Source organism: Rattus rattus, chromosome 3 (genome assembly GCF_011064425.1).
Source record: "Rattus rattus isolate New Zealand chromosome 3, Rrattus_CSIRO_v1, whole genome shotgun sequence".
In the NCBI taxonomy this organism is placed as follows: Eukaryota; Metazoa; Chordata; class Mammalia; order Rodentia; family Muridae; genus Rattus; species Rattus rattus.
The window spans coordinates 71,481,645-71,506,602 of record NC_046156.1 but is presented as its reverse complement, the minus strand read 5'-3'; the positions used below and the strand labels follow the sequence as shown (position 1 = coordinate 71,506,602).

The 24,958-nt window shown below is 41.5% G+C and overlaps 1 protein-coding gene across 1 annotated transcript in view; it reads right to left on the bottom strand.

Moving 5' to 3' along the window:
* Nucleotides 1-17,888, bottom strand: part of Gucy1b1 (guanylate cyclase 1 soluble subunit beta 1) — a 43,077-nt gene extending 25,189 nt beyond the window's left edge. Inside the window, exons 1-4 of the mRNA XM_032898195.1 lie at nt 17,756-17,888; nt 17,203-17,276; nt 4,366-4,466; nt 1,626-1,744 (exon numbers count right to left, since the gene is read on the bottom strand). Coding sequence (XP_032754086.1) covers nt 1,626-1,744; nt 4,366-4,466; nt 17,203-17,276; nt 17,756-17,758 — 297 coding nt within the window. The 5' untranslated portion in view covers nt 17,759-17,888. The remainder of the gene's footprint in view (nt 1-1,625; nt 1,745-4,365; nt 4,467-17,202; nt 17,277-17,755) is intronic.
* Between the last annotated feature and the right edge of the window lie 7,070 nt (nt 17,889-24,958).

Genomic DNA, 24,958 nt, shown 5'->3' with positions numbered 1-24,958 from the left:
GGGAGATGGTAAAAGCGAGTGCAGGCGGGATAAAGAAATGAACAAATCTACTGAAATCTGTGATCTGTTGTGTGAATCTAATGGTTGAGAATGTCGTTAAAATGGAGCGCTATTGTAAATCGAAGCTTCATTGGTGGAGCTAAAGAGCTGGCTCATCGGTTGTGGGCGTTCATTCCTCTAACTGAAGACCAGAGTTCAGATCCCAGCACCCACATGGTGGTTCACACATTCCTTTAACTCTAGCTCCAAGGGATCAGATGAGTCCTTCTGGCCTCTGTGGGTACCTGCATGTGTGTACATGCACACACACACACACACACACACACACACACACACACAAATGCACACATACACACATGCACACACATACACATACACACACACACACACACACACACGTGCCATAATTTTTTTTAAAGTCTCTGGTAAGGTGACGGTCAACAAACATACTTTAAAAATGGACTATATATTCAAAGACTCTAAAATCCCTCCAACACTTTGAAGTCTCCAGATTCAATCCATTTGAAATAATGAATTTTAAACACCATCAGACTGACTGCAGTCTTAGTAGCCATTTCACTTGGAAGGGGCAGCTTTCTTTGGACAGCAGGACTTTAGTAAGTCCACAGCTGGCGTCTATAAACCAGTGTTCATCTTGATTTAATGCGGCTTTAAGTTTACAAGAGAAATGTCCCTGTGTAAACAACAGACATTTTGATTAAACACCAGCGTTCTTATTTTGGCTGTTAAATCAATAATGCAGCTGGCCCTGGAGTGGTTTACATTCTCTCAGGACTGGGCTTCAGTTCAGCTGGGAACTGCGCTGACATCACTTTCCAGCAGGTCTAGCCACTCTCAGCAGTCAGGTTGGAAACACTCTGCAACCCAGCTCCATGGTGCTGAGCGTTCACACATTTATCCGGAGGGTCTCACCAACGCCAGAGCTCAAAATAGCACAGGCAGTCCAGAAATAGTGTCTCGGCAAATGGGGAATTTACTAGTACAGACTTCTATGGTAATTGTTCAGTGCTGTAAGATAAAGGCCTTGAGTGGGGGTGTCTGTCTTTTGTTTTTTGCTTTTACCTGAAACCAACTTTGAATTTCCTCTTTCATTCTGTGTTTGATCAGCTGATTTGTAACTCAAAGGCAAAGAATTAGTTCTCCTAAATGGGATACCTGAAGCCCCTGTTGCTTTTTCCTAATAAGGAGCCCAGGCAGTTCTTACTGAATACTGATAACACTGTCCAATGAGAGTTTAGAGTTAAGAGTATGTTGCAAAAACAACAAACCATCCTATATTGAAAACAGAAGACCACATCATTCGCATCTGTAATTCTTTCTTAAAGGCAATTGAACAGGTCCAATAGACCCTGTGGACTTTAAGAGAATACTAATGGAAGGCTTGCATATTCAGAGTCAACAACAGGAGACTGAAAATATATGATTGAAAATTCTGAAATACATGTAGGATCATCTAATAATTAGATTTTGTGTGAGAAGAACTCACTAGGGTTCCTCACCAGCAGCAAGACAACCTTGTCCAGCTGGCTAAGTAGAAGTATTGAGAGCCCAAATTTAATAACAGGCACCAAGAGCTTTCACTGTCAGAACCTCGAATTTCTCACCTGCAAAAACTCCCTGACATTAGATCCCAGGACACGCAAGATGGTATCATAGCCAGACTCTTGACAGAAGACGAAAAACATCTTCCCAAACATCTGCAGGATTTCACCAGCATTGAGGTCTGTTTTGTAGATGAAAAGGAAAAAAAACAGGCAGAAGACTGTCAATGAGAAGAATAAACACAAGAGTATATGAAAATGATTTAAAATATTCACAATTATTGTATAGTGTGAACGTAGACTAAGAATCTTTGACCAATGTATTACAATGAAATATGAGAAGACTCTATGCTAGCATGTTAATGGTGTAAATTACATTATTATAGATGTAACCATCTTCCCAACTTATATACTAACACACTTAACTTTAACAGTTTATGATTATATATTTTGTGTATTGTTTCTTTAAAAAAAACATTTATTCAAGTCGAGGGCACAGTGTCGTAAAATGGCTCTATGAAGCTTAGTAACCTGACTTTGATGCCCAGGTCCCACACGGTGGAAGAAAAGAACTGATTCCCTTATTTTCTCCTCTGACCTCCACACATGTGATGTGGTGCATAAACATCTGTATGGCACACACACACACACACACAATAAAGGCAATAAGATACTCTGTTGCAAAATGACTTTTCTTTATATAAATATGAATATTTAACTACATACAATAGAATAAATCCTGATGTCTTGCTTGTTTCTCAGTAAGTAATCAATATTTTATTAAATTTATCTGCGCACTTTTCTGTGTGAATTTTGACTGACATCTTATTCAACATACAAGGACAATAATTTGTTCAATGAATCTTTTATTGAGAAGACAGACCTTTTATTTTTGTTAATATAAACAATTCTAGGGAAATCACTTACACATAAATCTTAATAGGGAGCAGATCTCATATATCTTCAGTGAAAATTCCTTAAAAGTGTAAGGAGGCTGGACAAAGGGAGTCTTTGGCAAAGTGCCTGTCTCACACGTGTGATAATCTGCACTTGGACAACCCCCAGTTCCCATATAATAGCCAGCTACAGTGGCTCCAGCACTGGTGGGTTGGAGACGAGTGGATCACTGGAGCTTGGTTGCCAACCAGTTACCCAGCCTAACTGTGAATTCCAGGTTCAGCGGGAGACCCTATCTCAGAAAGTAAGGCGAAGCGACCGCCCGAAGTGCGAAGCGTGAAGTCTATTCCACATAGATCATCTACAATGCTACTACCTGAGGCTCGGGGAGCATTTCCAAGAGGGACCAGAAAGACTGTAAGATCCAGAGGAATAGGGAGTTTGCTGCCTGTGAGATTGTGTCTCCTCAATATGTCAGAAACTACATGGACAAAGCCTCAACACCATGCCTGCCCGAGCAGAGCAGGAGTAGAGCAGGAATGACACCATTGGACATATTAATGCAGATGGGTGGGGGAAGCGCCTGAGGGTTCAGCTCTGAACAAAGAAGTACAGGCGAGGAAGAATGCTGAGGTCAGAAGAAACAGTCAGTCCCACAGAAGAGCACACCAATTGGTTATCTAATAAATTATCAACCTTGAAAACATGGACATGCAAATAACATTATGTGGGCTGAGAAGGTTGTGCTCATGTATTTAACAATAAAGATATTATATATATTCTTAAATACATACATAAATGATAAACAAAAATGAGGCCATGGATTAGAAGAAGAGAGGATAGGGTATGTGTGGGAAGGCTTAGAGAAAGGAAATGCAATAGAGAAATGATAAAATTATAACCTCAAAAACTTCTTAAAATACATTTTTAAAAAGACAAAAACACCAGGAACTGTCTTCTGTCCTGTCATGTGCACATGCACCCAAATACACACATGGCTCTGTATATGTACACACATACAATCACATGTATCCTACACATAAAAATAAATTCAAAAATATATTAATGGTATGAACATCTTTTAATTGGCTTTGATAATAAAAAAACCACCATCCCTCAAACTTGCCTTAATTTATTATTAAGTTGAAAATATGTGTTATTTTTCTTTAGCTCTCCTCTTGACCCAAACAGATATTTCAGTTTTGTACATTTGAAAATCACTATTTTAAAAGTTTATATTTTCTTTTATAACTGCTGTGTGTTTTTTGTTTTCAATGACCATGTAGTACTTTCCTATCTAATTCCTAAATCCTGGCAAGGAGCGCTAAGATTCCATCCTCTTTTGTACAGACAACAGGTGAGGTGTATTATAGCCCCTAGAACATTAATACTCAGGACCACCATTTACTCCATGAAAACTGTTGGAATTATATTTTTTTTAGCCATGGGTCTTATCTGTGAATTTAATTTGTCAGTGACTCTCCTTTCTCTTTTTGCTAGCGCTTCACACAGCTTATGACTAAAACACACATCTGAAGTATAGTGTTGCATACACATTACATTTGAATGCTCACTCTATGATTGGTGCTGTAACTGAAGTTTTTGGAGTGAAGTATTGATAGTTGTTCGGGTTTTTTTTGTTTGTTTGTTTTGTTTTGTTTTGTTTTCTCCATACAAGACCACGTGCAAGATAGGGGGCAGGAGATTTCCACTTTTGGTTTTCTGTTTACGAAAACAGAAAAGGTAGAACTCAGCATAGCCCCAGCCTGGCATCATACAAGTATGTCAACCCATCAGGCTGTACAATGGAAACCTTGAATAATGCTACACTGCGGTCTTGGAGCACACATTCCTTTATGGACCGATGTGTGGCTAACACAGAGAAGGAAGGCTGTTTTCAACCTACTGAGGACTTTGCTCGCAGCAGCCACCAAGTCATAGGTTTTGGAATCATCGTAGATTATTCTCACAAGAAACTGGCCTTCTTCATCCAGCTGCGCCTCTTTTCTGAAAGAAAACAGAAGAGCGACAGAAAGCAAAGTTAAAATAAGAGTATCTGTCAAAATCGCGACGGTGCAAATAATAGATCTATTTCTGAAACAGGACTTGTGGAGGCAAAATTGCTTAAGCTGACAGCCCAGTGATTTTGGAGGAATTGCCGCTTGCTTCTCTTCAAATTAAAATGATACATGCAACTATATTTTAGTACTCCCGTGACTAACACACAGCAATGCAACTGCATTTTATGTTTAAGTTGGGAAATAGTAAATACTTATGGATTCCCTACAGGTGTAGGACACTGTACTAGGAACTGGAGATACGGACTTTAACCAAAGAGACGGGAATCCCCTTGGAACGAATACACTCTAGGAGCAGAAGTGTGTTTGGTGAAAAGCTAGTAAGTGGATCAAGAGAGCCAGCAGGGTGTGTGAGCAAGGACTTCCTTCTAGGTGACTGTTTAGGTAGATAATACAGCCTGCTGAAGCTGGGCTGAGGGACGGAAAAGTCTCTAGATGACAAGGGCGTTTCTGGCCTGAATAAGAGTCATCAGTAGCTGACTGGAAAAGGCTGAGATGGTCTGGGGTGAGAGCAAGAGTTATGTTGTAAACACATTAGGTTTGAGACGCTGAGTGGATTGGTCAAATCTTCTCATTTATCTTTTGCATATTAAACACAGTAGCTCAAACCACGCAGTCAGTGAAGGAGATGTTGGTTATCATTTCTGCACAGCCATCAGGAGGCTATAAATACACTTATTTTGATAGAATTTGGATTGCTTTTCTCAAGTAAGTGTCCAAGCAGTGGAAAAAGCCATCCTTCAAACACTGCTGGGTGGAGAAAGCGCTGATTAGTTCCCAGACGGGGGTTGCCACGTGAGACTCATACACAGTGCGCTGAGCCATCTCTGCCTCAACCCACCTCACTTGAACCCCTGTACCCAGACACTGCCGCAGTGGCAGTGACATTTTCAAGGTGTGCCCCAGGCACTCTTCCCTCAGGAGCTGTTCAGTCACAGCTGCTGCTCTCTGTTTACTCAAGGGAAGTCTCTCCAGTTGTGTCATGTCGTATGCCTGACTTAGCATAGAGAAATATTTGCAAAGACTTTCTATGTTCTTCAGAGCATATAATTTATAATTTTGCTGTAATTATGCATAGCTGGGAAGTTTTCCTCCTAATAGACACAAGGCCCGGAATCCTATTCCCGGCACCATGAAAGCATGATCTCAGAGCTCAGAATTTATTAGTTGGGTGAAGTTAAACAGACCACGTATATAAAGTGAGCATGAAAACCTAACCTTCTTTTTTTATTCTAAAATGAAAAACAGAATATAAATCCCCTCCCATGACGATAATGACACAAAGTCATGTGGCTTTATGTTCAAAGCCATTAAGACAGTACATATTTATTAAGATAGAGCTTCATGTATTTGCATTCTCAGTTACAGAGCTGTGTGTCAAGCGTGACCTTAGCCTATGTTGCAAGTGTTCATAACTATCCAGTGACGGGAACATAGTTCTGCAAAGAGCTTACTTCTTCATAACATTGTACATTGGCACAATATGGAAACATGCTAAACATAGGACATACAGATGTGTGCCCTTTGATAAAGCAGAGATTCAAGTTAGGTGCTCTTAATGCTCATTAAAGAATTCATAAGGCACAGGGAAGAAAAGACTAAACCTGAAAGCTGCCCTTAGCCTGAAATAACTACTCTCATTATTATACCAAGTTCTTTACACTTGAACATACAATGCCGTGTAATGCAGCTAATTTCAGTGTTATCTTTGATGGCTATCTTTTCAGATCGACCAATTCCTCTCAGATACCATGACTGCACACATCTGCACTGTTCAAATACACCGAGGTCTTGGCAGTGAGGTGGAGTGCTTTTGTTTTCTTCAACAAGTCTAAATAATAACATTATAATGAATATATTCATTTGTAGTTAATTGTATTTTTATATAGAAACAGAATAAATTCCTAGGAATGGAATTGGCTGGTTTGAAGACCATGACTATGTCAATTGTGTTTTTTCACAATTTTCTTTTTATTGTGACTCAACTCTAATGTCCATATGAGAATTTAGAGACACCTGACCTAAACTAGACTAATAAAATATGTATAGATGCTAAACAAGTCTACAATAAAATGTATGTTAATTCACTATAGTCATGTTCTGTTCTTTCAAATGAATTAAATCAAATCGTAATAAGCTTAGTCTCTATAAAACACCCACCAAATCCATAGCAAGCCTTAAATGAGTAAGAAGTATCTATCCTCCCCATGCAGAAAGCAGAGAAGAGGCTCTTTTCAGAGGAATCAGCTAGCCAGGGCCAGTCACCAACCAGACCCACATCCTCTCTGTTTATTGAAACAAGCTCCTTTATCTCCTAAGCATTCCTTCCTAAACTGAGCCTGGGTCAGGCTCCCTGGAAGGGGCTAAAAACAAAGTCAGCAGAGTGCAGACCAGGAAGTGTCTTCTTGTGGAAATGCCACGCCGAATTCCATTGAATTATTCAGACCCTTAGAACTCCTTATTTGCATTTATCTCTGAAGCCTTAGGGACTATCCAGTTGCTTGTTTTCTTTCTTATTCCCTGTCCCAGACGTTTTTTTCCACACAGACTCCATGCCTTTTATGCTCGAGGCTCGTTTTCAAAGCATATTGGTACATTAATAAGGAACATTATGAAAGATAGCAGCCCTCGCTGACTGGTATTGTAACCGTAGAAAGAAACAATATATAAAAAGTGCTAAATTCCGTACTATGTTATAGCATGGTATATGCTCCAAGACAAGAAGACAAGGCAGGCAGAATCAAAACGGGGGGGGGAAAGAGATGGCAGTGAGATTACACATTCTATTCAGGGGCATTGGGGGCTTCAGGGATGATGTGCCGCATGGAATTGAAAGAGATTCAGTTGCTGTCTGCCGTCATCCACGAAGACTGCTGGAACTAGTACTCTCTTCTACACAGCTCATCCATCATTTCCTTCTGGGTTCAAGGGAAACAACTAGAGAATTGCAGGCCCCCAAATGTGGTTGGATAACAGATTAACCTGAGCAGGATCAGGCATGCGCAATGACGAAGGGGAGGCAGACGGCACATCCTGCAGCTGCTGCTGGAAATGTCCTGTCAGTGTTCAGCATTACTCCGACATTCCTCACATGTTCTTATTGAGTCAGCCTTCATGCTGCCTAATGCCCTAGTCTTCATGTGCTACGCAGAGGTAATTAACACCTCCGCTCCCACGCTCTTCATGGTAGATCCCCCAAAACCCTCAGTCAGTGCCCCTCATGACAGACCCACCATATTACTAGGTAGAAACTTTAATGGCTCTCCTGTCACCATTTCTGCTAAAGATTCTCTCTCTGTAGCTTAGGAGACTTTTCCCCCCTTCAGTTGCTTTTGACTGAAATCAAAGAAGGTGACCACCAAATATAAAAAATGTTAGGAAGCAAAGTTAGTAGAGAGATTACATAAGCAACATACATAATTCAAGTTAGGCCAAGTTTGTGGATAGATTACATAAGTAACATACATAATTCAAGTTATGGAGATTCAAGGTTCCTCATCTCTTACTTTCTTGCTTCATAACATTTACACTTCTAAAAGCCAATACTGAATACACATAACTTTTTTTTTCAAAGATTTATTCATTTATTATATATAAGTACACTGTCTTCAGATACACCAGAAGAGGGCATCGGATCTCTTTTACAGATGGTTGTGAGCCACCATGTGGTTGCTGGGAATTGAACTCAGAACCTCTGGAAGAGTTATCGGGTGCTCTTAACCGCTGAGCCATCTCTCCAGCCCCTGAATACACATATCTTTATCTACTATATATACCACTTCTAATAATTTAACATTTGTTATCTATATGTAGCATTTCCTTGGAGCTTGAATTACCCACATCCAGGTTCTCTCACCAACTTTCTAGACTCGTTGTTTCAAAATCATCTCAGCATCCACTTCTCTCAGTTTCTGCATCACATGAAGCAGCCACAGACTTCTCTGGGATTCATAATTCGAAATTTTCTCTAACATTAAATATTTTGGACGTACTCTTATTTGTTTTGCTTATCTCCCTTGAGTTTGTTCGTTTGTTTCTGTTTCATGTTTTCAAAATAAGGAGTCTGAAGTCTTCCTGTAAAACCTGTGCAAAATAAAGAACTACAGCTCTGCTGTGTGTAGCTGTGGGAGTCTGAGGGGGCCCACTCCTGGGGTCTCATCCCATGCTTTTGCAGAGCATAGCATAAGGAGCCACCAGGACTGTTAGCACAATCAGCCTCTGTCTCACAGGTCACACCCAGTGCATCTGACTGGTAAGATACAGCTGAGCTGTTGAAGCAGCAAAATGAGAAGGCCACAGGGGAGGGAGAGCGAATGTCCAGGATGAGAGATGAGAGAGGAGCAAGGCAAAGAGGAGGAAGAGGAAATGGGCAAGGGAGAGGGAAGAGGTGCAATGACCAACTCAGAAGTCTCTATTCTTCATAAAAGGAAGCAACTGCGCACTTTGCTGATTTGCCAGTAAAATTTATGAATTGTAATTGGTAAAAGCAAGGTCTCTTCCCTTATGTGACTTCAAATAGTGATTAAATTCTTAGATGGGGATAAAATGGTAATAGAATCATATGTTCACTTCCACAGTAATGTGTTATAAATAGGTGACGTATTTGCCTTATAACAATTAATTTTCTGCTCACTCTCACTGATTGATAGATGTTAGAATGTAAGACCATTTTTTTATATCTACGAGTTACTCCAATTATGGTTAGTGGGTAGTTTTGTTAGAATGGTCTTCGATGGGTTGACTGAAATGCTTGCCTGTTAATATATATGCACCAAGAGCTTTCTCTTGATGTCAGGTGTGAACAGCAAAAGGATCGACTTCACCTCCTACCCTGAGGTGCTTCTACTTGCCCAGCAAGTGTGCTCAGGAGACAGTCTGTGCCTTTAGATAAAGAGGCTTCCCACAGAGGTCTCAAAACAAAGGTGAACTCCCAACCAATTCCACACTTGTCAGACCATCCAACATCCCCAAGAGCTACCAATCCTGCAGCCTTACTGGTGTGCACAAATTTGGTCTGTATAATGAATTCTAGAAATGCCCAGGAGAGAAGGGGGAGTATATTAATCACTGAGCTGTGTCTAGTCATTATGAATATTAAAACATTCCATTACAAGCCACAGACAATAATCGTAGGCCACATTGAAACAGCAGGTGGAATTTTTTTGCGTCTAGGAAAATAGTTGCTATATTTTCATTATCTAATTACAATGACTTTAATAAGTCTCTGAACCCCAAGGTGAGATCCCAATGTGAAGAAATTGGCCAAAAGAGAGACAGGCCCTTTAAAGAGGGACCTTAATTGAAGGTTAATTTTGGAACTTAATTGAAGGTTGCTTCCTGTAAGTTAACGTGTCATTCACCCATGCTCCAATGAATGACAAATGGGTCTCAATTTTAAGCAAAATAATGTCATCATTCTTGGCATAGCGAGGGCGGGATTGTAGTGGTTGTTCTCACTGTGACTACTGTGGGAGATGCATCACAGGAATGGCTGCCACTCTGAGAGCCACACACAAATATCTTAAATAAGGGCTTTTGACAGTCTTATTAATCAGATGAATCCACTCACCATCAACCCTGCCTGGGGAGCACCTGATGCCACAGCTCCTCTCAAAGCAAGCAATCTGTTCAAAATTTAGGAGAGTTTGATTTTCTTCAACACATGTGATGGTCGGTAAATAAAAACACCTTCCAAACATTAGAATCAAAGTCACTGTACATATGCCAAAACATTCCAGGAAAGCAAATAGATATGCAGAAGATACAAACCCACACATAGATGGTTAGAGTCCTTGCTAAATCAGACCATGCTGGAAAGGAGAGTGCAGGTTCTTAATGGGAGAAATCCTTTTCCTGTGAATAGCTGCGTGTTTAAGGAAGTTGCTTAATGTCTTCTCTCATTTGTAATGTGACAATAAGGAAAGAATATGACAATTTCGTGATGCTACGAGTGGGAAGCATTGGGGCATGGCAGAAACATCGCCAATTGTCCAATATAAATGAGATAGTGCATTCAAAATGAATGGCATCATCTCTAACCTAACCGCTGCCTGGCATATATTTCTCTACAGTCTGTGGATTTGGTCAGCATCCCACAAATTAAGGACCTACACACACACACACACACACACACACACACACACAAAATAAATGTGTTATTCACATGCTTTCTATTTTCTGCAATTAATAACAATTCACATACATATGTATTATCATTTTCATGGAGAAAGAGGGGGAAAGAGACAAGTGTGGAAAAGGGAGGAAGGGAGGGAGGGAGGGAGAGAGATAGAGAGAGACAGACAGACAGAGAGAGAGACAGAGAGACAGAGAGAGACAGAGACAGAGACAGAGACAGAGACAGAGAGACAGTCAGAGACACAGAGAGACAGACAGAGACAGAGACAGAGACAGAGACAGAGACAGAGACAGAGACAGAGACAGAGACAGAGACAGAGAGAACATCCAGGGGGTTTTCTCTAAGAATAGTAAGAAGGCCAGACTTTACTGAGGTGGGTCAGACACTAGTTGAATAATTCAAAGCATCAACTCACTCATGTACTAGGAAGGGAAGGTACAATGCTGGACACACAAGATGGTTTCCTCGATAGCATTCACTGTGGTACATCAAAGCTGAGAGGTAGACATTTACAGAATAAGGAGGGGGTAAGGAAAGATAGAAGTCCTGTCTGGGAGCATGCGTTCTAAACTCTAAATCTCAGCCTGATTGAATAGCTGAAGTCAGTCTGCAAGGTTAGCGGCTCCGGGTAAATGGGATAACGCACACTGATCCTAGCCTCAGTTAGAATGTCGGCTTCAAAGCTTACCATCTTTGACATAGTTTATGAAGGAAAATCTCTTATATTTTCCTAGATACGAATAACAACACTACTTTCCTACTATTTCTGCTTAATGCATAAGGAAGCAAAACAGCGAATACAAAAGCTGCGAGACTTCAAGTCTGCACTGTCGCCAGGGAACTGGACTGGAGAGATTCTCCGTTATAGTACTCATTTCCTTAAGTGTGCTTTCCTGTGGGCATCTGCGTAGCATCAACCCCTAACTATCACCTTCCAACATGTTAGACAGCAACATTCGCCAGGTCCCTGATTGTAGAGGAAAAAAAGAGAATGCAAAGGACCTCGCTCTTGCAAAAAGCAGCCATGTTGAGGGAATGTTTGTCGTCACCCAATCTTGACTCAGTAAGAATGAAAGCAGGAGCTTTCTGGTTTCCCTTATCGTCCTCACTGCAATGAATGAACACACACACCAAGCTAATAGGATTCTAGTATACATTTGATACACAAAAAAGAATGCAAGGCAATGAAGATTCCCCCAAGGCCAGCCAGAAGGTTGCTGCAGATCATAAGAATCCCATCAAAATGCTATGACACAAGGCCCATGTTGTTTCCATAGTGGTCTGGGTTCTAGGAGACCCAGCTCAGACAGCTTACCAGCAGCTGCGTGAGGTGGTTCACACTTAAGCGTTTAGTTCCCTAGCAGCAAGAAAACATACATATCGTGTCTTCCTCTGGCTTTCAGGCTAACTGGAAGAATGTTCTACAGGAAAATGTCTCGTTCCTAACCCGGAACTAATTTATTTATTTACTTATTTATTTTTTTAGTCTTTATAGAAATTTGTTTAATTTGTTTTCCAGAGGTTGTTTTGAGTAAGAAAATCAATGTGCTATATTTATGCTAGGTAACTTCTCTAAGGAAAATGCTCCCAGGAGTATGAAGCCTGGTATCACAGGAATGGTCCCTCAAGTAAGTAGTGAGTTTTCAGCTTCCTATGCATAATCCTCTCGACAGACAGTCGTTTAATTTCTTCAAAATGCAACTCCATAGTGAAAAAACCCACAACAATAACAAACTCACTGAGCTGGAAAGTCATTTCCTGTTTCAAATAGATGTTACAGGGCTCAGCTGAAAATACACACAGAGGAAACAACCCTCGAAGGTTTAAATAGTTTTATAATATGAAGTGCCATTCTTATTTAAAACCACATAGGCTTTTTCCTGCTTTAACTCAGTCCATCATGAATGTGAGAAGGCAGAAGGGATTAGGGGCAGGGGAATGGCTTGAAGAATCTGCCTTGTAGATGGTAGGGTGAAATAATCATTTTCTAACAGTCTGCAGAATGTGGAGGATGAGCCCAAGGCAGACAGGGAAAACAGGGCAAGAGGGTTGTTTTAGAGCAGGGCAAGGGAAGATGATAAGGACCAAGGGGAAAGAAGAAAGGCCAGGAGATAAAAACAAAACAAATTAGAGCAGGCACTGCATGAGTAGGATAAAGGAAATGAGGAATGACCTGAGGCCTTACACCAGAGGGGAAGGAAGACTTAAGTGGAAATAGCACACAGACACAAGGGGCTATTGTTCTTGGTGTTTTGTTTGGGTGTGAAGTGCTAGGCAAGCTCTCTAGCATCCAGTCACACCCCAACACCCAATTCCCTAAGCCTGGTGGCTAGACTTGGGTACAGACACGAAACCGTTTCTGTCTGTCTCTTTAGGAGAAGGTTCCCAGGTTACCATTACTCAAAAGGGATCTTCACATTTTACAGGTGTGCTTTAGAAGAAAGAAGCACAGGTCCATGAGAGAATTGGAAAACAAAACAATAGATACATTTTCAGACAATATTGCATGCATGGCAACAAGCCAACACATTAAATTTTCCACATTTAACTGAGATGTGGAAAGTTTAGGCAGGTTGGAGAGTCATGTAATTCTTTTTTTTGTTTGTTTGTTTGTTTTGCTTTGTTTTTGTTTTTTAAAGCTTGTTTGGGTCCTGATGTTCATTCCTGGTTAGCAAACTACACTCCATTTATGAGTTTCAAAATGGAAGATCAGTACATGCTATCCGAGGCATTTCCTTATTTGAGTGACAGACAGGGAATTTTTATAAAAAAAAATGAATAAGACTAAAAATATCCTTATATCACTAGACTTTTCAAGACAAGAATGACATCATTTGCTTTTCTATCCTCAGTGCCTGAAGTACTAAACTGTGTTCACTAAAGATAAGCTTGACAATAATTGAAAGAGAAGGAGTAATGAATTAAGTAGATAGCGAATTGATGAAATCCCTATGAAACACACGGAAAGTTTCTGACAGCGAATTAACAACAGCATCTATTAATTAACAAAGCTATTACATTGTTATAAAACTTATAGCTTTCACGCCAACATTTAGATCTAATTGCTTATCTCTAATTTCTCAGAAAAATCAGACGCAAAGTAATCAATACTTTGGCCTGCTCACCTGTAGACAAATGAGTATAGTTTTCTGAAAGGTGTGTGTGTGTGTGTGTGTGTGTGTGTGTGTGTGTGTGTGTGTGTGTGTGGTGTTTTTTAGTATTGATCCTACCACTGAGTTACATCTTTAGCTGTCGCTTGTTTTCGATAGACTTTTAATCGTCTTAGAATTTCCAGCCTCTTGAATCCAGCTTTAGAATCCACAGAAGTTCAAGGGTAGGCAGAGAATCTCAGAGCTCACTGACACAATACAATTATTACATCAACCAGGGCTGACACCAGAATAATAGAGGGGGACCTAGCAAGCATTTAGATTGTATTTTAATATGCATAAAGTCTGATTTCATTTTCTAAATGAATGATAGATATTTTTCTCATCACTTAGGAATCATGGCTTAGGAGGATCATCTGAAGATTCAAAATTTGCAAAGCAAGAGCTGAAGAAAATTCTTGGGGATGCTGGATCCAGTTGTTGCCTGGCACAGAGCTAAGGAGGAAGTGTACATGTTTACACTGTTGTATTTTGGTAGTTACACATATACATTCCCAATGCCTGGTGGCTAGACTTGGGCACAGACACTAAACCCTTTCTGTCTGTCTCTTTAAGAGAAGGTTCCTGAGGAATTTTTCTTTTCCCTGAGAAGAGGAGACAACATGCTTATGAAATGGTGATGCTGTAGGTCATAGTCTGTGAGGACCCTGAATTTACAAAGAGGCGTTTCCTGCTCTTAACCATCTAGAATTTTCTGTCTGGAACCTGTTACTTAGAGTTTTATTTGTCATTTGGTGTTTGGCTTCCTTTCTCATAAATAGCCTACTTCTTACTAAACTTCAAAAATATTGCAAAACATTTTATAACTATTCACAGTTCTTCACAGATCATAAAGGATGACAAAAATGTTTAGTTCTTATTGGGGGGAAGGATAAAAAGATCTCTCACATATTCTGCTTTCCATAAGAAGTTAAAACTGAAAGCACCTTGGACCAAGAGCTGCAGAGAATGCTCTGGAATGGGCTTGGAGGGGAGGAGGCCCCTTCATGACAGTAGTCTTAGCAGTTACACTCCCCTCATCCTCAGTGAACATCTGCTGATTAGGCAAATGCTCTCCTAGGAGGCATTCAGCAGCTTCTTGGGAAACTAGGCAAGGTAGTAAGGAACAGTTTTAGACCTCTAGGTTCAGAGAGCCAAGCCAGACTCCCCAGCATGTAAACAAAACTGAACCCATGCGGACGATAAAAGATGCCTTCCTGAAAAGAGAAAATAAGCAACCAGGTGGCCAGCACCGGTTCTATTCCTCCATTACCAGGGCACTGTCCTTACAGTAATTTCAGAGAGAACCACCCATCTGACCTTGTTCATAATTATTATCACTTGATTAAACTATGAATTGTGTCAATGGTCCTTCATGATGAGCACACATGCCTGTAGTCCAGACACATAAGAGGCAGACAGGAAAACTGTTGTAAGAACAAGACTAGCCTCATCTACATGGTAATTTTCGCTCATCCAAAGATCCATAGCAAGAACTTCTCTCTCTCTCTCTCTCTCTCTCTCTCTCTCTCTCTCTCTCTCTCTCTCTCTCTCTCTCCCTCTCCCTCTCCCTCTCCCTCCCCTTTCTCCCTCTCCCCCCTCCCCTCCCTCTCTCTCCCCCTTCTTCCCCCACCCTCTCTGTGCAAATTACTTGAAGTAACTTGTATTATTTTCAGCCACCACTTGGAAGATAAATTCTCATCAATAGAATGTATGTACTTTTAGATTATAATCACCATAAACAAATATCTTGACACTTTAATTTTAAAAATAAATATGTTGGTACTCTTCAAATCCTAAACATATCTGTTGTCATAGTTCATCCATCATGAACTTTGGGGATTTGATTTCCAGAGATGAGAGAATGTTGCTTTCATACATTCACAAAGTGGCTTATAGACATCCTCGGGCTTGATGGCACTGGAAGGGCTTGTTCTTGGTGTCTGCCTTTTTAAAAGTGTCCTCACAGAAAATGAAAATTACGAAGGAAAGAATCAAGTCAAAAGAAAATTGCAACCTCAAAGCAGCCTTACTTCTTAGAATTTAGTTTGATAGAATCATAACTGCCACGTCTTGACCTCTTTTTTATCGGATGCAGCAGCGCCCCTGTGGATAATGCAAATGTGGACAACATGAACGGCTTATGGAACAGGAATTAAAGCTCAAACACAAGAGAGTTGGAGGGAGATGTTAGGTTTTAGCGCTTAAATTATAGACCTGGTCATTTCTATGGAAACAGATAAGTACAGAAACTCACCTTCCTCTTGCTGCATAATAAGGCTTGTTGAAATTGATTGCTAATAAAAATGTGCTAAGAAAGATAGCAAGGGTGCATGCGCATCGGTGGGTATAGGAACGCAACAAATAATAGAAACCTGTTCCCCTTCTGTAATTCCCACCACTAGCCCTACGCAGATAGAAGGTGGTAATTCCTGCGTGTGACTTTACTATAGTTGGTAGTAACACTCAGATATACAGGAGTTAAATCCAAGATTCAACAAGAGAGCGAGGGAAAGATAATTCTGTTAGATTGTAATGTTCTGCTAGGCTTGGTGACGCATTCCTCTAAAGCCAGCACTAGGAGAGGGCAGGAAGATTGGCAGTTTCAGGACAGCCTACGCTGTATGTAGGGAGATCCCGTCTCAAGAACTTAAAGGCCAGACATGCAGCTCAGTGGCACCACGTTTGCCCGTCAAGGACAAGGTTCTGGCTTCAATCCCCAGTAAAGCGCCTTCTTGGACCCACAAAAAGCTTAAGAGATGACCTGGGCCTTAAAATCTCAGATAAGTGTATTTTCTGGTCTCATCAGAGTACCAGACTCAAAGCGCTACAGAAATTAGAATGCCCTGCTAGGGTTGCCAGAAGAAAACACAGCAAAGCAAGGGTGATTTGAGCAAGTTAAAAGAGAAATGTCCATTTATTAAATATGGGTTTCTCATGACTTATTGGAGAAATAATCTTTGAGTTTACTGTAGCATACCCAAACGATTTAATCATATTATGTGTACCAGGTGTATAAATCGCAAAGGAAAGCAAATCTGTTCATTTCCTGCCTCTGGTCCCAAGACATTGCAAGAGGCCTGGGAAGCCCCCAGGTCCTTTACATGGGAGCTAACCAACCCTAGGAACCTGGCCTGGGAGCCACAGGGTTCTGTCTGTCTGGGTGTTCCCACGCTCAGTCCGGGTGATGAGGCCTCAGCGACCCCAAGAGGCTTGATCGCGCGGCCACGCCCCGGCCTACCCTCCTCTCCTGGTCCCGGCTCCGGAGCGTGGGAGCGGAGACCGGAGGATGCGCACCACGACCCTGCTGGGAGCAGCCAGGGAAGCGGGTGCGGGCGCGGTGCCAACGCGCGGCCCTGGGAGCGAAGCTGTTCACTTACTTGATGTCTTCCCACACCTCGGGACCGTAATTGCGGATCACCAGCAGCTCCAGGGCATGGTTCACAAAACCGTACTGCAGGGCAGAGAGAGACGGCGGTCAGGGACCCGCGCCTTGCGACCCGGTCTTCTACCCAATTCCTCTGACCTGTCATTTGCCTCCCGGCTATGCTTTGGGGTATCCTATCCTAAAAAGGGGGATCTGCGGGATCTTTTAATTCCCATCGCCACCCCTCCCCCATCTTCTTACCCCTGCTCACCTGTCACCCTGGTGCAACAGGGACAGCACAGGAACCTGAGCCCTGAGCCACCCACACCACCCTGCCCACGGAGCCCAGAATCGCCTGAAGTCGGAGACTGGGGTTGAGCAGGCGTCCAGAGACTCGGAGCACTCTAGCAGATCGTATGTCCCCACCTCCCACCAAATGCTCTGTTCCTCGCGGCCCTCGGCTCTGTGTCCCCTAGGTTTGTTTCTGCAGCGCAGCCACCTCTCTAGTCTGTCAAGGTCTACCAGCCTAGGTGTGAGGTTCCACTATCCATCCTGATGGCACTCACCATGGTGTCCGCTCCCGGAGCCTGGGAGGCAGCCTCCAGGCAAGAGTACCGCGGAAGGGACCCAGACAGCGACTACAGCGGCGACAGCGCACCCAGACCAGCACAGAGCTGGAGCTGGGGCATCAGTCTCGGCCAACCCTGATTGCCACCTCCTCTCAACCAATGGCAAGTGGAGCCGCAGGAGGCTGGGCGCTGTTTCTTCCCTTATCTTAACCAATCAGAGACAGAGGAGGGAATTCAGATGGGCTCAGAGCTACTGTGCTCAAACATTTTTCCCGCCCCAGTCTGGTGACAAGTCATCCTATTGAGGCCTTAAGGCAGATAGAGCAGAGTCAGCTGTGGTCCTTCCAACATGGATGGGGTTATTGTCGTTCTGCCTGCGAGCGTGTGTGAGTGTGTGTGTGTGTGTGTGTGTGTGTGTGTGTGTGTGTGTGTGTGTGTGTCCAGTGTTGATCAGCATCCTCACGGTTACTGTAGTTGTTCACATGAACATTTCCTCTGTCGCTTTACCTAGCAACAGCTGGCAAACATAATGTTACAAAGCTAACATTTTACTTTCAGTCAATGAAGTTAATAATCAAGTGTGCAAACTAAGATGTTCTGTAATATATAAGAGGTTTAGCAACTGTGTTAGACTTTTTGTCATCGAGACAAAATACCTGGTATTAACCAGTGGAATTCATTTTCACCTGTGGTTTCGGAGGTACTTTGTTTTTGTCTCCACTGCTTTCGGACTTTTGGGGAGGCACAGCCCCATGATGGCTGTTCAGTTCTTTACAGTGACACACGGATGGGTCTAATAGACGCTACAGTTCCCAAGGACATCCTCAGTGGTCTACTTTCAAACTCATGAAAAGCCTCCAGAAGTTGCCTAAATGGTATTTTCAGCTGGGGATTATGCTCTGAAGTTCCTGAGCTTCTCGGAGAACACCTCATGTGCAGACACACTAGTGACAAAATGTAAGCCATCTCTGTCTGTCTGTCTGTCTGTGAACTTCACAGGACATGCCCTATTTCAACCCAGGAGTTAGAATTCCAGAAGTTTTAGATTTGTCTTGTGTTTCTGTTCTGTCTGTCAGTCCATCTGCCTACCTGTCTGTCTGCCTGCCTGCCTGCCTATCTATCTATCTATCTATCTATCTATCTATCTATCTATCTATCTATCTATCTATCATCTAGCTATCTATCTAATAGCACAGTACAAAATGTGTGACCATTTAATATCCCTCCAGTCTTTCTTTCTTTCTTTCTTTCTTTCTTTCTTTCTTTCTTTCTTTCTTTCTTTCTTTCAAGTCATCCCTGCTCCTGTAAGTACTCATCCATATTCCCAATGAAAATTCATTGCTTCTCTAATGGGGACAGTGATGTAATCATTACTCATCTGTCCAGACAGTAGACACATACATTGTGTCTCCTTAGAAAAGGTTTTCTACACAGTACCTTCCAAACCTTTAGATTGCACAATTTTTAGCCAGCATATAATATGTATTAGTTGTCTTTTTCTATTCCCCTGTGACTAGCAGAGCAGGGTATCTACACTGTCTCAATGTGCATTTCCCAGTGGTGCATGCCCTACACTAGGCTTAGACAAGAAAAAAGGGAGAGAAAACTATCTTTTAGCCATGAAAAACAGAGAATTCACTTGGAAAAATGAGAGGGGACATGAAAAAGGAGAATTCACATTCCCCTCCTTCCTTACACTCTCCTTCTTTTCCTCCCTCCCCTCCCCCTCTCTAATTTGAATGTCCTTTCTCAGTTTTAATTCAATAGCCATTTGCGCTTACTGTCTCTCTTAGCACATATTTGCACTTGTAAATGGCTTAAGCTGTTTGTTTTCTAATCTCTCTCTCTCTTTCTTTCTCTCTCCCTTCCTCTCTCTTTTTCTCTGAATCTATAGGCACCTTTTGTTCACTAAACCTTTAGTAATTTTTATTATGTTCACAAGATACCACAGAGCATATGATTCTGAGAGCCAAGAGAGTTCTCAACAGCTGTACAGAGCCCCAAAAGGGTGACTACACTCATGTGACCTCCAACCTCAGTGACACCACTGCTGCCAGAGGAGTACGGACACAACACTATGAAGTGACTTAGGTCTTATTCCCAGAAACATTATGTTGCATTCTTCTCTTTAAGTTCCATGCTGCGGAGAATCTGTTAAAGGGGGAGTAGGAACTTAGGAAAGAACTTGGATGACCTCAAAGCCTACACTGTTTGCTGATCGGTGTGATGGATGAAAATAAACAGGAAGTGAAGAGTGACCTTCAGGAATGTCAGCTGAAGGGACTCATATTTTCAGCTAATAGAAATAATTTTATTTGGGCAATTTAAAAATTAATAATACTGGGATTTATAAAAATAATTTTATGGCAGGGGGTTCTGTCCCCCTCTAGCCAGAATAAAAGTCACAGTGTCTTCATTATGGTTTTACTGCTGTGAAGAGACACCATGACCAAGGCAACCCTTATAAGGACAATATTTAATTGGGGCTGGCTTACAGATTCAGAGGTTCAGCCTATTATCATCAAGGTGGGAGCATGGCAGCATCCAGGTACTAATGGTTCAGTAGGATCGGAGCATCTTCATCTCAGGGCAGCCAGGAGAAGACTGGCTTCCAAGCAGCTAGGATGAGAGTTTTAAAGCCCAAGCCCACAGTGGCACACCTACTCCAACAAAGCCATACCTCCAAATAGTGCCACTCCCTGGACTGAGCATACTCAAACCATCACACACAGAAACCCGGTATTGTTAATTAGCAAGCTATAAGCCTAAACTGGGCAGGTTCTGAGCTAGTCTAACCTACATCCCAGTTATATGCCCCATGTTAACTTACCAATTGAGTCTTGCTCTGTGTGCTCTGCCCCTTGTGTATCCTCGGGGAGATTTTCTATTGGCCACACGCTCATGGTTTATCCTGCCTCATTGCGACCTCCTTCCCCTTCCTTTTTCCTTCTCCTCATGTTCTCTACCTGAGAACCACCACCACCACCTAACTTGATCTCAAGATCCATGTTCCTCTTTCTCATTCCCAGTCCAGGCTGTAGCCTTTTATTATCTAATCTGGGGTTTCTGGGGAGCATTCTTTATAGCACATTGGTCAATCAATGCCCATATCCAGACTGCACCCTGACCTTGGAGCACAGAACTCAGCATCTGAATTTACAGGGCACAGCCCCAACAGGGACTGTTGTTCACAAGGCTTTTCAAACCAATATGGGAGTAACAGGCCTATATTGAGAATGTAGGAGGGGTTGGGGATTTAGCTCAGTCGTAGAGCGCTTGCCTAGCAAGCGCAAGGCCTGGGTTTGGTCCCCAGCTCCGAAAAAAAGAAAAAAAAAAAAAAGAGAGAATGTAGGTGTACATTTAGGGATGCTCTCATGCCTGTGCATGTGCTTTACAAATGACAAACGTTTTTTTTTCTATTTTTATTCAGTAATGGAATCAGGGTTTGCAGAGCAGCATGCTGTCATTTGAACCAGTGACTTGCTTCAACTCATATACTTCTTTAATTGGCAAAGTTCAAAAACCAAATTATTATTATTTCTTTGAGCTCCTGGTACCAGCATTACACAGCAATATTCGTATCTCTTTTTAAAGGATATGCTAAAAATCACCCAAAACTTAATGCAAGTAATTCAGGACGCTTTGAAATAAGAGAAATCTTGATTCAAAATGATAACAAAACATGTGGTTTTGTATCAAAGGAAAATAAAATCAAATAACTTAGACTTTTAAATAAGAAAGAATGTGTGTATAGTATTATTAACTGGGCCCCAAATGGCTAGCTGGTCATGGGCCTTAGCGGAAAATCTAGTATTATTACTCTGCTAAATAGAAATGGCATTAAAACAATTTCTAGTGACCTCTTGCTATACTCAGAGATCAGTATAACTCTCAACCATCATCAGAGAAGTTTTTTGTGCAGTAGATGGTGAATAACATAGAGACCAATGACGGATCAGCAAAGAAAGAGAGTCTGGGGATGCTCAGTCCCAAATGGACTATCACACACCCTTTTCCCAAAGCTCAAGAAACCTTGCAGAAGCTGTGCTTAGGGTTAGCATAGGCGCACGTTTAGCTAACTTTCTTATACAGCCCAGTACTACTTGCCAAGGCAATTGTGCTCGACACAGTGGGCAGGGTTCCCCTAAATCAATTAAAATCAAGACAGCCTCTCATGGACATGTCTAGTGTTCATTCTGATCTGAACAGTACCACAATAGAGACTATTCTGCTGTCACTCATCTCTATTAGACACTGAAACTGACCAGAACAATCAGCGGCCGGTCACCTTTCTTGACAATGGTTCATGGATGATCAAAAGAAAAAAATGTTCTGGAAAACTTTGCTAAGTATCAAGCATTTAATTGTTGATTATATGTAACTAATTAGTCATTGATTAAGCAAGAGATAACAGAAAGGACATTATTCTTTGTTAAAACTTGAGAAGAGATCCTGAATCTTCCAAGTCCATTTGTGTAGATTACACTTTTCCAAAAAACCATTGTTATATAATTTAGAACTTCTTTGTTGCCTGTCAGTTGACATGCAACTCATATTCGATTATGCCCTCACACTCTACCATCATCTGGTGATGCCTGATCACCTGGCCAGTCTTTAAGAATCCTGATGTCCCGTAAAGATGCCCCAACATATAACAAAGACACGTGCTCCACTATGTTCATAGCAGCCTTATTTACAATAGCCAGAAGCTGGAAAGAACCCAGATGCCCTTCAACAGAGGAATGGATAAAGAAAATGTGGTACATCTACACAATGGAATATTACTCAGCTATCAAAAACAATGACTTTATGAAATTCATAGGCAAATGGAGGGAACTGGAAAATATCATCTTGAGTGAGGTAACCCAATCACAGAAAAACACACATGGTATGCACTCACTGATAAGGGCTATTAGCCCAAATGTTTGAATTACCCTAGATGCACAGAACACATGAAACTCAAGAAGGATGATCAAAATGTGAATGCTTCACTCCTTCTTTAAAAGGGGAACAAGAATACCCTTGGGAGGGAGTAGGGAGGCAAAGTTTAGAACAGAGGCAGAAGGAACACCCATTCAGAGCCTGCCCCACATGTGGCCCATACATATATAGCCACGAAACTAGATAAGATGGATGAAGCAAAGAAGTGCAGGCTGACAGGAACCGGATATAGATCTCTCCTGAGAGACACAGCCAGAATACAGCAAATACATAGGCGAATGCCAGCAGCAAGCCACTGAACTGAGAAAGGGACCCCCGTGGAAGGAATCAGAGAAAGGACTGGAAGAGTTTGAAGGGGCTCAAGACCCCTTATGAACAACAATGCCAAGCAACTAGAGCTTCCAGGGACTAAGCCACTACCCAAAGACTATACATGGACTGACCCTGGGCTCCAACCTCATAGGTAGCAATGAATATCCTAGTAAGGGCACCAGTGGAAGGGGAAGCCCTTGGTCCTGCCAAGACTGAACCCCCAGTGAACGTGACTGTTGGGGGGAGGAGCATAATGGAGGGAGGATGGGGGAGGGGAACATCTATATAGAAGGGGAGGGGGAAGGGCTAGGGGGATGTTGGCCAGAAAAACTGGGAAGGGGAATAACAATCGAAATGTAAATAAGAAATACTCAAGTTAATAAAGATTAAAAAAAAAAAAGAATCCTGATGTCAGGAATTTCTTTGAAATGAGACACAATTATATTGAATACAGCCAACAGTATGCTTACAGAAAAGTGTCCTTTGAACAAGAAGTCATTTAGAAATCATCCTAAAAGATTGTTAGCTATGATTTTTAGTATCTCTATATTATAGTTCCTCTGTATGCCAAAGGATTTCTAACTGCAAAACAGAAAGAGAAAACCCTAAGGCATTTTACCCACATTCAAAGGGCTGTGAGGAGTGCTGCCTTTGGGAGCATCAACACCCAATTGAGAAGTGTGAAACAACATGCTACTCTGTTAAAAGCAAATTACGCTCCTGAGAATTCTTAGCAGGTGACAAGGTTACAGTATTCATTATTACCTCCTCTTGTGTATACCAGGTAAATATTGTTTTACTGCTGTCACCTCATACCAGGGGAGTAAGACTGGCATATGAATAAAGTCATCTAGTGACACATTGGAGAGCACTGACTCAAAAACATGCTTCCTTCTTCATAATAGGCTTGGCCTTTGTGTGTTAGGATCAACAGCCAGTGTTTGTTACTGTACCTACATGGCTATAAAGAGTTCAGAAGGGCATTAACTGCAATTATCTACTTAAGTTTGAAGAATCCATGGTCAACTCTCTATGCTTCACTTAATGTCTCTGAAAATCTAAGGCACTATAAATGGGATCCTTTTATCCATTTCTTTTGTAGTGTCTTTGAAATGAACTAACACATATGAAAGGACTGTGTATATCATATAATAGTGTGCATCTGATGTTCTGCTTTTATCATATCACTGCTTGAATTCATTGGCATTCTTGATGTGAGAGAAACACATGAAGAAGACAGGATAATGTTATTCATAGAAAGCCTGCTCTTTGGCCAACTGTGAACCTTTTGAAACATAACATTTCTAACATAAGAAATCCAGGATATTGATGTAACAATAGTTTAAAGGACATATAGTGCTTTACATGTGGCAAACTCTTATCAAATGGCTTTATAATCCATTCAAGCAATATGTTTGTTAAAAATACAAGTGATTCTTATTCACACATGTTAAATTTGAGTTAAAACAATGTGCTTGAATCTCATACCAGCATTATAAAGTACATAAACCAGATTCTTCATCCCTTCCCGAATTCTCACTTGAGGTCAAGAAGCAGTAGCCAAGGTCAACAGAATAAAGTGGGCCCAGATGTGTGTTATTTCATAAATCCATGAGAAAGAAAGTTAGTCGACTTTCGGTCTTTCTTAATTTATTATCTTCTAAATTAAATGTATTCAGCTTGTGGAACCGCTCGCATTTATTTCTTCTTTGAAATTGATTACTTTCAGTTTTATTCTTGCCAAGAGACTATTTAAAATGCCCATAAATAATTGATCTTTAAGAGCAGACTCACTCTTTAGGTGTCCTGTGGAAAGCAGTGGTTTCTCCATCTGAATGAATGTTGAGACTGACTTCCAGGAAGAAAAGAGTTACTCACATGGAAAAACTGCAGAGCTGACACAAGTACAGCAGTGCTGAGTTAGCACTTGTTGTGGGAGACAGAATA